The sequence below is a fragment of the Rhea americana genome, unplaced genomic scaffold, assembly GCF_003343005.1.
Source record: "Rhea americana isolate MKP2758 unplaced genomic scaffold, rheAme1 scaffold_66, whole genome shotgun sequence".
In the NCBI taxonomy this organism is placed as follows: Eukaryota; Metazoa; Chordata; class Aves; order Rheiformes; family Rheidae; genus Rhea; species Rhea americana.
Window position 1 is genome coordinate 595,968 of NW_028186823.1, and position 12,295 is coordinate 608,262.

At 39.4% G+C, this 12,295-nt stretch overlaps 1 protein-coding gene across 1 annotated transcript in view; it reads right to left on the bottom strand.

Annotated features, from left to right (window-relative positions):
* Positions 1 to 11,715, bottom strand: part of GRTP1 (growth hormone regulated TBC protein 1) — a 36,286-nt gene extending 24,571 nt beyond the window's left edge. The window contains exons 1-3 of the mRNA XM_085320834.1: positions 11,702 to 11,715; positions 10,685 to 10,836; positions 4,560 to 4,718 (exon numbers count right to left, since the gene is read on the bottom strand). Of these exons, the coding sequence (XP_085176960.1) occupies positions 4,560 to 4,718; positions 10,685 to 10,836; positions 11,702 to 11,715 (325 nt within the window). The remainder of the gene's footprint in view (positions 1 to 4,559; positions 4,719 to 10,684; positions 10,837 to 11,701) is intronic.
* Positions 11,716 to 12,295: the final 580 nt, after the last annotated feature.

Sequence of the window (12,295 nt, forward strand, 5' to 3'; positions counted from 1 at the left end):
TGACCGTGAGGGGGAATTTCTTCCCTGTGAGAGTGACGGAGCACTGGCACAGGTTGCCCAGAGAGGTTGTGGAGTCTCCTCCTCTGGAGATCTTCAAGGCCCACCTGGATGCAACCCTGTCTGACATGCTCTAGGTGACCCTGCTGAGCAGGGAGGTTGGACTAGATGATCTCTGGAGGTCCCTTCCAACCTTACTGATTCTATGATTCTATGATTCTTCATCTTCCTATTCCACTCTTTCTGTACCTACCTTCATATCCTGTGCCTCCCCACTCCCAGACATAACATCCAGTGAATTACTCAAGTAGTTTAATAATTACCATGCAGTACCCTGCTTTTGGTTGTTCATCTAGTTACTGCTACACTGTAACTTGCTTCTGCTCTGAAAAGCCTCCAGGCATTCAAAATATTTTTTTTAACCAAGTAAAGAGCAGAATCTGCTTTAAAATAAACAACTCCCCCCTCAACTGCCAACTACAAACATTCAAAAGCTCAAGTGCAAGCCATCAGAATAATGAGATCAGGTTATCGGTAACAAGCTGTGAAAATAGTATATTTAAGGAGCTTTTTGTCTTACAATTGGATGTTTAGGACTCATCTTTAAGCTTTTCCCCGCAACAATCAGAATTACAAACTTATTTAAGATTGCCATCAACTAAGACTACAGAAACTGAAGCCAGAAAAAAACAAAACAAAACAAAAAATCCACCTAAGAAACAGCAGTTAAATGTCAGTTTTGATGAAGGGTCCAGTTCAATAGCTTGCAGCAATCAAGAAAGCAAATAGTGCTAGGAATTCCTACAAAAGGACAAGAGAACAATTCTGCCACTGTATAAATTTGAGAAGCATCTTATGTCTTAACTACTGCATAAATTCTGGTCCCACTCATCTCCCAAAGGCGATATCAGAACTGGACAAATACAGAGAATGACAACAAGGAAGACCACACACACACAAAGACAAGGTGGACTATAGCTCCTTGGTTTGGAAAGAGATGCTTACGAGTGAGATAGGACAAAGGTCTGCAAAATCATTAGTGGTGCGGAGAAGGTGAAAAAGGAGCAACTGAGGGATTTTTGTGAGCTTTTCCCCATCTAGTTCTATTAAATACAAACATGTTGCATTTTACTCAGGAATGCCTCAAGCCACATATAAACTGGAGAGTAGGAAAATATTCTGAGGAAATATCACTATACACTTTCCTCTTTCAGTTCTTCCTTTGGCTAATTTGGTGGAGAAAAGACTAGACAAGGTAGCTACTGAGATATAACCTGATATGGCTTTTCTTACACAGAGCCAAAAGAGATGATGTTGACTTCTCCTCACTCTCTCACGGTTAAACAACCTGAACTCATAAAATTCCCAACCTTCAGTAACAGTTTAACCCCTTCAGAGCAATTTATGAATGCTTAGATAGTCAAATTTTCACCGTCTCCTGTGAAGTGTCAATAGCTATTGTCTGAATTACTTTTGTCAACTTATTATAAACTAAACTAGGACCTGCTACTACTATCCAGTCTGCACAGCTAGATCCTTAAGCCATTGGTCATGAGATACTGTACAAGCTCAGGAGACTGACTCATAAATATCAGATCACAAATTTCTCAGCATGTACAATTTCTCTTCATGCAATGCGAAAGTCAAAATGTGGATACTAGTTGTGTAGGTGATTTGCATGTGGCAGGATGTGCATACACAGGCGTACTTACTTTGAAGTTCAATGGCCCAGTCTAAGGCAGACACAAGGAAGCTGTAACGCCTAGCTGTTCATAACAAGCATGTAGCCTTTGCGTTAGGAGAAGAGCACATTTCGTCTTGCCAAGATCACTTGTCCTATTAAACTTTACTGTATTAGGACATGAACAAAAAATGCAGTAGGAACGTATTCCTTTCTAAATGTGTACTTAAAAAAAACTTTGCTATGAAAATTTCCATCAAAATTTAGAGATCTGCATTCTTTAAGCATTTTATTCGAAGTAAGAAGCGTTCTCCCTCCTTCATTTCTCTAAACCCCCCCCAGAGTATACTGAAGCATCAAGTGCTAAAAAAACCACAAGGACAGCAATAAGTCCATCAGTTAAAAACCAGCAACATAAAGAGCAAAATAATCTAAACTGGTCTTTCACTTTTTAACCAAGACTTTTGTTGCTACTACTAATCAGATCTAAAAAAAAATTAGACCATTTTTCTGAACAGTTTACCTGCCCTTTTTAACTGCTGCCAGATTAAAGCCATTCCCATATTGAAAATACATTTCAAATGTAAATTAAAATTGTTTGGAACTTCTGGGCACGTAAAAGAAAGAGGAAACACTTTCTTACGCAAGCTTCAAATTGAATTTGAAAGAATGCCTTTGATTGACCCTGTCCCCCTCCCCAGAAAAAAGAAAGTGTGGTTGATGTTTTCTTTTTCTGAACTGCAATGTTGCATTAGACCTTTACCTTGCAGCTAGACTATAGGACTAAATATTGTCTGAAAATTTTGAAAACTGCAGATACACAAAGTGAATGGCAGCAAGATTCCACATCTTGATTTATTTTACTGTTAATACCAACCACAGTGATGGGAAAACAACACAGACAAAAATGCCTTGAACATTAAAGTTAAACAAAAATTTACACTGAAATGGTACTTAACTGTGCAAATTTATACTGAGCTTTAGCTAACAAAAGCACTAAGTTTTACTATATGTAAAATTTATGTTCACCTTAAGCATTTGTTCTCTAGTTCCATCCCTCTTATATTTATGGTATCTCTTCCTTTCTGAGGGGAAATCTCCTACCACTCTGAAGTCTTCAGCTCTCTTTTAACTTCAGTTTCTTCCTGAAAAAAGATCTCCAACCTATTTCTCTTTCATCCTTTCCCTCACTTGTTCCTTGTTAGTTTTCTCAACCATGCAGTAGCTCTTCCAAAACTTCATAATTCACATCATCTTCCACTATTTTTCCTCCCCCACAGAATTATTTTATTTCATAGTATGACCTGTGTGAAAATCCACCCGCTGTCCTGATTTGATTCTTGATGTTACTGTCTAGAACTGGAGAGGAAATTGTTTGTAACATCCTATTGCAGTAATCGTACTCTGACAGAGTACCATCTGCTCCTTTACTAGGTTGTTATCAAGGCTGGCTTTGGAAACTCATCTTAGCAGTTTCCTCTGTATTCATAAAATCAGAGCTCTGCTGTTCTCATCTCAGAGCGGCACATGTGCCTTAAGATCTCTGGTTAGTCTTCCTACTTGCAGGAACATGAAATGTTCCAAAATACCATACTAAGGTGTGCAATCCCCAAAGCCCACATTGCTGCTGTTTTGTTTGAGGGGGAAAAAAGACAAACTTGACCTGAACCAAAAATATTCAGAGTTCAGATGATTATATAACTTCAACTAAAATTAGTCATATACAACTCCAACTAAAATTAGTCAAGCCCCAACCTCAAGCAGCTAGCTTTTTCAAGAGGGAAAAAAGAGGACAACAATTGCACCTGCCTTCTTAAGGAAACAACCACAACATTGTGCTGGCCCCAAGCACAGTTATACCTCTGACTCTCAAATTGGCAATTGAGCCAATATTAACTTCTCTACAAAAGCTCTGCTACAGCAAGTTGAAAAGTTTCAGGACAAATATAGGTTACATCAAACTTCTCCTACTTGCTTGCCCTCCCCTACTGCTGCTTTTAAAAACACCCAGCAGACCAAGGTTTTGTTGCCCCTAATACCTGTCACCAGTATAGGCCACTAGCCAGCCTTCACAGACAGAGAGCAAGAAATTGGACAAGTAGAGGAGACCTGTTTCATCTGCTATGTTTCCCCTCTTTCAGAGATTTACATTTACTGGTTAGGACTTCACGAGTCAGAGGTTACAMTCATATCACCATGAGAGTCCTGAGTAGGTTTCCCCACCCTTCAATCTGTCAAATTCCTTTTGAACAGGTTTATATTTTGGTCTCCTCAGCACCCTCCAGCAAGTGCCACAGTTCAGTGAAGCTTTGTTCTAAACCCACAGCATGGCAAATTTCATTTAGTGACCTTGGTTCTTATGTTACAAGAAATAACTAACATTTACTCCCCATTCACCCCATTTTCAGCATTTATAGTCTATATTCCTGTTTTAGCAGCTTTTCCTCAGCAGTCCTCTTCCCAGGCTGAAATCCTAGTATAATTCATCTGTCTTGTATGTTCACTGTTCCATGTCTTCAACTATCTCTGCTGCTCTTACAGTACCCTTTTGGGATAAAGCTAAGGATAATCAGACCCGAAGGCAAGTCTCATGGTACACTGGCAACCGATCATTCACTTAGGAGGTGACATAATAGCATTTTCTGTTTTGTTCTTAATTGCTTTCCAAATCATTTCTAACCTTCCTTAACGTTTTTGACCACATGATGAACTTGGAGAGAGCTGTGCTGTTAAAGAGCTTATGGCTAATCTAATTTGTATGTTAATTCTGCATTTAAATCRCTACTACAACAGCCTAAGCTTTCCATGACATAACTTGATCTCTAACATTTAAGGATACATGACAGTAAATAAACAAGGATATCATTATCAGGACAATAACCTGTTTTGATTGCTTCAACCAGCTTGTCATTTTTCTCTCCYTCAAGCAGTCTGTGGTAGTATCCAGGGTTTTGTTCCATGTTGGCTTGAGCCCCACTCACAATCATCCAGACCAAGGCACGGTGTTCATTGGGGATGCCTTTCCTGATGTATCTCTTCACTGCAAAACAACAAGTTTTTTCTTTTTTTAGAACACGTTGCAAGTTGTATTTTTCTTCTGGAAAGGAGCAATAAGAAGTTGAGAAATCATAGGAAAACTAYTGAAGAGAGATTACTGTGCTATCCCTCCCCTKTAATACAGTTTAGAATAAGCACTTCTTTCTCAGCTATATGGTACATTTTAGACTGCTAAGTCCTTGCTACCCAAAACCTTCACATCGGTTTCCAGACCCAGGCCTTCCTCCCTCCTCCATTCCCACATTAGGATTTTGATTCCCTCTCTCTTCTTCCCAGTGCCTTTCTCGATGGAGATAACAACAACAAAAGGTTTCTCATCAGTCTTTGTCCTCTAACATGATACCACTTTCTGTTTGTTTGGTTACTCGTTAGCATAAATGGCTATGTTGACATAACTCTAGGATTTCAGTTCAGCACCTAACCACTGAAATTACAGTAGAAACAGAAATATGAAACACCTTTTTAGCCCTTCAGCACCTCTGGCTACTGTMTAAATGAGCTTCCTGAAGAACTGAAGATATGACAAAGCAGCAGATGATTTTTTCTAGAATAACTAGGGAAGTCTTTTCAAATCTAAAGTAGCTCTTATCTCATGAATCTTATTCATCGCCATTTTTTTTTATTAGCAGATGCTTCAGTGTGAATTACTAAGATGCAAGACCACAGGAAGAAGCATCAGGTTAATGACAGCCAAAGCAACTTCATCCTGGGAAAGGAATGAAAAATACTCAGGAGGACCTGCTGCTGCTGCTCATAGGTGTGTAATGCTAAATTAGTGTTACCCTTTCTGACTCAAAGACAGCAAAAAGGTTGGAGGTCTTCCAGGTAGAAGAAGCTGATGAAGAATGAGGTATTTCTTACTAAATACATGAGACCCTAATAATTAACATATCAAAGCCTCTTCCCAAATTCAACAGGATTCAAATATGAATGGACAAAAAAAAATCATTACCTAATCTAGTTTTATCCAAACACAAAGATCTGTAACTCAAGGTAAGTGATGCCTAAATTAAAGGTAATGGGCTTTAAAAATAGCAGAGAGAAACATGGGTTTACAACAACTCAACTAGCCATCTTCCAGGTTCATCCCATCTAATTTTAGCTGCCTATGTCTTAAGCATCAAGACTAGCTTCTTCAGTCAACAGGGAGATCCACGCATCTCTAAAGTGTACTTCTCCCATCTCTCATTTCACTCACTTTGTCTCTCAGACAAAGTAAATGCTCCTACCTTTCACAGTCACAATAAACACCTAGCCTTCAGTGTATCTTTTATTTAGTGTTCCCATGAAGATTTTTGCTTTGAGTAACAGTGTCTATTGTTCCAGCTGCAAAGTAACCTTAACTACATCCTTCTTCTAGACAGATTCAAAATAGTTTACCAATACSCATAGGCTTCAAAAGCCCCCAGTTCATCTTTTTAAAACATGGGAATTCTAATGCTCAGATCTAACAAATGTGGGAATTCATCAGAGGCCTCCTGTGTACATCAAGGGGAAGAGCTGCTAGGATGAGCCTGTGAATGCCTCTAGAAACGTACTTATTGGACACACTATGGTATTAKCATATTCAAGCATGTAATTCTCATGTTCTATTTTTCTGGAACAACTATCAACTCAGAAAGCACAGCCAGCATCCACAATACACATTAAATTCAGAGAAACAGGGACAGGCCTTTGACATCAGCCCAAGAGTGAGCAGCCTGGCAGCACAGCTTACATTCACTACTCCTCAGTGCCACTGTTCTCACGACATCACGTGGCCCAAGACTGGCATTGCCCCAGGTGACCACTTACCCCCAACTTCCCAAGCTCCYCCACTATCCGAGGTATGAAAACCCACTAGATGTTTAAACTAGACTTTAGTGTCTTTGGAGGGTGCTTTTCTTCCTTATGTCATTATCATACCTGCCAAAATCTGCACTCAAACTTACAGAAGCAGTAATGTAGTTTCAAAAATCAGGAAAGTTGCAATTTTATTTTTATATGTATATATATGTTTTTAACATATATAAACACACACACACACTTATATAAAAAACTCCAACACCACATTATCCTCAAGAAAGAAAAATACCCAGAGCAACATTCCACAAAACAGACAACTCTCCCATAGTAATACTTGAGAAACTTTCACAGATGAAGTTGGATCACGCATGCAACACCAATCACACATCTTTACTTCAACTGTAAACCAAGGGCTTAATCTCAAAAATAGCACCACTTCACTGAATATCACCTAGTGCTGAGTATCTGCACTCAGAATCATTCACAGGACTACCACGAAGCACATAACAAAGAGTTTAATCTCAAAACATGTGTAATAAAAAATATCTTTATTTGAAATTTCTGCCTCTCTTCATTAACAAAACATGAACCATCATCAATATTTTTAGCAAGTAAAAGTAGTTTTAGTAATTCAATTATGTCCGACACAACGTAACAGTTTCTATAGGTTTGTAAATGTATTTTTTCCTTGTCATATGATAGTGAAGCAGYCTAGAAGTGCTGACACATACCAAAATAAACTGAAGGGAAAAATATATAGAAAATAGCATTTTTCCGGTATTGGGTATTACATATAGTAACGAAAGATTTTAAAATAAGTAAATCACTTTAAAGGTGTCTGTCTTTCTTTAATGGTAGAATTTGAGAAGTCCTGAGGTTTTTGCTTCAAGATGTATTCACCATTTTTTCTAGAAACACTTTCATTTTTTACCATAGGCATACTATATCATATAGTAATGCACCATTTAAAAATAAAAATTATCTTAGACCCTAGAGAAGTAAATTCTACAGCAGAGTTGAAACAGCATACCAGTAAGAAATTGCAAGTTTTATTTTACGAACATATCACAGAAGAAACAAAGCAGATCACCTATGCAGTAAAAGTTCAAGTTACAGTCAAACAAAATTGCAGCAGGGTATACTGATTTTCTAAGAAGCTCCTTTTTTACCATATTCCTGTGCTGAAACAAAAGCACTCTATTTATAATCATTTTCTAGTACCGTTATTTTTACTTTTTACCTCTCACTGTATTTTATCAGCCTCAAAGACAAGAAAGTACTTTCTGCTACCGGTCAGTTCTAACYAACCCACTTGCTGCCAAGTTCTCTTACCTAGCACAATTTTGGTCAGAATTAATCTCCTTTGGGAGCTTATGGCAGACAGTTTGCGGCCCACCTGCAAACAGGCCAGAGCAGACGTCTCCTGGTCCCATAAAGAAAACAGCTCAATGGATGAAAGCAAAAATTAGAGGAGCTCAGTGGTGAACAAGGCAGAGAGGAAGCAAGTGACCGAACACTGACTGGAAATTCTCACACGCAAAGACGCCAGTGAAGATAACAAGGGTAGAGACGGGAAAAAAAATACCACAAAATGACAAAAATAAAGTCTGGAGAAGGAGCCAAAGGGCCTATCAACCAAAATTCCTGTGACTCGCCCTCCTGGAAGGCTGTGATCCAGCACAACAGGATATGCTGCTTAATTACTGTTGTTAAAGAGTAGTCTAATTATTTGTCTTTATAGTAGAACAATTAGATGCACACATACCACACTGAATATGAGGCAAAACACAGCAGCATGTGAACAYGCCACATTTCCAGACTGGAAAATTAGCACAAGTCATCACTTCTTCCTGTTCCCCCCCCTCAAGAGGAATTACGAGCTCCGCCACGCACACAGACAACGAGTCGAGGAGCTGCTGAGATAGCACGTGCACGACACCTCTGCTGTATCGTCACAGCAGGACACATCTGGGAAGGGCCCCAGGAGGACTCAAAATAAGGGTAGGGGTTGCAGAAATAGCTTGGGTGCCTGTGGGGAGGGAGCAGTAAATCAAGGATCCTTCTCGGTTCTAGCTCACGGTCAACTCGCTACAGAGTGGAAGTTATCAGGAAGAACAGCGTAAGCTCCTGAGCAAGTCAAGTCAAGTCCTGGAAGAGGTAGGATTCAGTGAATAAACCAGAAGACTTTCCATTCTCGGTGCTCCCACGAGAAAATCACCACAGGATCACCTTTTACAGGATAAAACATGCACCCAAGCAACTACCTAAATAATTCCATGTCAGTATGCCACCGACTTCAATCTTCATACTGATACCACAGGGCAAGGGTTTAAATCAGCAACTGTACAGGTTAAGCTGTTGCTTTCCTTCTCTGAGGTATCAGCCGATGATACAAGGAGGGAAGCTTAGTGTAACAACTTTAATTTTACATTCAGGCTATAGTTCCTCAACTGTGCTGAATTCCAACCATTCCCCTCCTAATTATAGGTAATATATTACATATATACATGAAAATTCATGGTCTACAAATCTGAGTATCTTTAGCAAAAGTTAATAATGTGAAAGATGATGCAGCTATGGTCATGATTTGTTGCCTGTGTCCACTCACTGGATCTACTGTATCCTACGTTGTATAAACAGCTGCAGRCTTCTCAGGAAAAAAAAAATCATAGCCTGCTAGGGAAGATTAACACAGTAGTAGTGGTTATTGCCATTACATGGCTATTGGGCAGCACAGCCCTTCATCGATAGTGAAGTTTGGTGGATAACTTGAGAGATTTAACTGAAGTTTCGACTCTGAAATAAGACCAAAGGCATTTGCACTGCTTCTATCTCAATAATACTCTGTATCTAACGCTGGAACAGGCTATGCAAAAGAACTGTGACCAAATCAGAAATTGCTAAGGGTTGCGACTGTCACGGCTTGTATGTTTTAACAAAACAAGATAAATTAAAATCTGAGATTATTTTTTCACAACTAGAACACTACATTGCATTTGTTGGCACTAGAACAAAACACCCAGAACAAAAGCTTCTTTGCATATGGAAGAAAAAGAAGAGAGTAAAAGCAGCTACTTTCTGGTTAGCACTGTAGACCTGGCAGCTGCAGCCCACATTTTCTGGTGTTCCTTCAGCCTCAAAACCAACCTCTTTATACTAAACACACTGTTCCACTTAAAATGTCCAACTATTTATTATTCCATTCTTAGTGCCAAGAAAACTGACACCCAGAATTAGCACCAAAGTCTACACCTGAAGCACAATCCTGAATATTCAGCTACATTACAGACAGTAATTAGATGGTAATGATGAGCTTTTGCTTAGTTTTACTCACTTTTTCTTAAACATTTTTTAGAGCTTCTGCCCAACTCTAAAAGGTTCCCAAGAGAGAGCAAACTGGATACATCATTAGAGGAAAGGGTAAAATTTAGATGCTTATACAGAAAAATAACCAATCCAGAGAAGGAGTTGAGGAGGGGGAAGGAGGGGAACTTTCAGTGTCAAAAGATTCCCTGTCACCTTCTAACTCTCTCCATTTATTTCTCCTTGTATCTTTTACAAGTTAAAATATTACTAGAAGTTTTCCTGCTGTTTGAACTGGACACTAACAGTTTCTTTAGCATTTTATCCAATGTTGCAGTAGCTCCTACATTAATTTTACTTTCTTCAATTTGTAAGGCATTTCACATTAGTTCTTCGTACGCATCTTTTTAGCTGTGAAATGAAGAGTATTTTACAAAAGGAATATAAGGAGTCAGTAACAGATCTGTTAGTAGCTCCCTAATGTCCTGATCTCTGGGGTCCCAGACAGTGCCTTCTACATGATTACATGCCTTTTAAGAAAAGCACAGTGTAAAATAAAATACAGCAAACAGCCACATACTGGCAGCTTGAAAGTATAATCTATCACTGTTGTGGATGTAGTAAGACATTACTCTGTATGCCAAACAGGATTACTTCTTCATAAGCTTTATAAATCAAATCAATCATCCCCAAAACAACAGTGTATTTGTTTATATATTATTACTGTTTACACTACTGTTTTCCATTTGAAGAGCAAAAGACAAGTAACATTTAACACTCACAACGGCAAATCAATTTAAATACCATTTACATTGGTTCCAACATAATGCATTATTATGTATAAACAAACACAGAACTCACCTTTTAAACTTTTCTGTATTCCATTTTTCCCCTTTAAGAGCTTGGACCATTTTATTGCTCTTCTAGTGAGCACCACTAGATATCTGGAAAAGAATGCTTCATAGGACGCATAATCAAAGTCTTCTGGCCTTTCAAACCCATATGGATCAACCCTACAATAAAAAAAAATCTTATATTACAGTTTTTACATAATTGAAAAAAATACTGAATTATGCTTTAAGTAGCTTCCAGTTGCTATTTCTAAAAGCAGTTCAAAACTCCCTCCTTCCGACAAAAATGCACTTTACACAAACTGTTGTCCTCCAAATAGCACACAAAAACTGTTGAAGTAAATGAATGAATGTGCACAGTTCAGTTTTAGTGATTCCACAGCTCTTAGACACAAAGAGTTTTTAGAGCAAAGGATCTATTGCATAGAAAATTGGCCTAAATGATGACTACACAGAAGCTTGGGGGACTTTTTTTTTCCTGGAGAGATAACAAAAAATATGAGAATTCACGTTGTAAAGGTATAGCACAACAGTTCAACTATGGACTGTACTCACTTTTCCACACAGTTCAGCATTAAAAAAAAATTGACAACGTAAGAACAAGTAGTAATGAGTTACAAAGACTACTTTTAAAAGCTATTCTTTTTGAAATTAGCTTCTTAAAAGTATAGAGTCTTTGGGGGAAAAAAAACACAAACCTTTGTGTTCACCTACTTTCTGTACATGTGCTATTGAAAACACTSTTTTTTTTTCATTAACAGTTTCTCTTTATTACATGACACTGCCTGGGACAACAAGGAACCAACAGGAGTTTCAACACTGCAAGCCTGATTCTGTTTTAGCTCGGAAAGTCACCTGGCAAGTTAAATTTACAGCAACCGCTCAGAACACGTTTCACCTGCCGGYCCTGCCGTGAGCACGGCGCGCTTACAGGCTTTGCAGAAATTAAGCAGGCAGAGGGGTCCATGCTTGCAGAAGAGTCTGCAAGACATCAAGGCTTCAGCTGGAAGCATACCGGCCATTTCACCCACGGAGCGGCATTGGCGCAGCCTGGGGCAAACCCCAGCTCCCGGGATCGGGGTCGTGGCTGGGAGAGAAGCGTGAAGCGARAGAGGAACGTTTTGATGTTCACATCTTAAAGCGATGCTACGTGATCAGCGGTGGGAAGAGCCCACCTTTGGACCTGTGCGCTGCTCAGATACGGAGGGTAAACGTAGAAACACTAAAACCACTCGTAGAGGCACCCCTGAAGGCGGGGAACGCGAGAACGACATGGAAACCATCAGTGCGAGACAGGCTTTCCCTCGAGCGTTACGGCTGGGACCAGTCAGGCACTAAACACAGACCAGTCGCACGCTCGGCTCCGCTCCTGCGATAAAAGGGGGGACCCGAAGCGCCAGCAAGCGYGACTGTAAGGAGGTCACCTGCCTTCTGCAACCCGTCTCCAGGCGCAGGAGGTTACCGCTGGCGTTAGGTCGCCTTACTCTAAGGGCTGCATTTGTTAAGTGCTCCCTTCAGAAAGGCTTCTCCTCCCGAACTCCGCACGTTTCTCGGCAAACAAACAAAAAAACTAACGGAGGGGAAAAAAAAAAAAACTATTTCAAATGGGTATCCATTAATA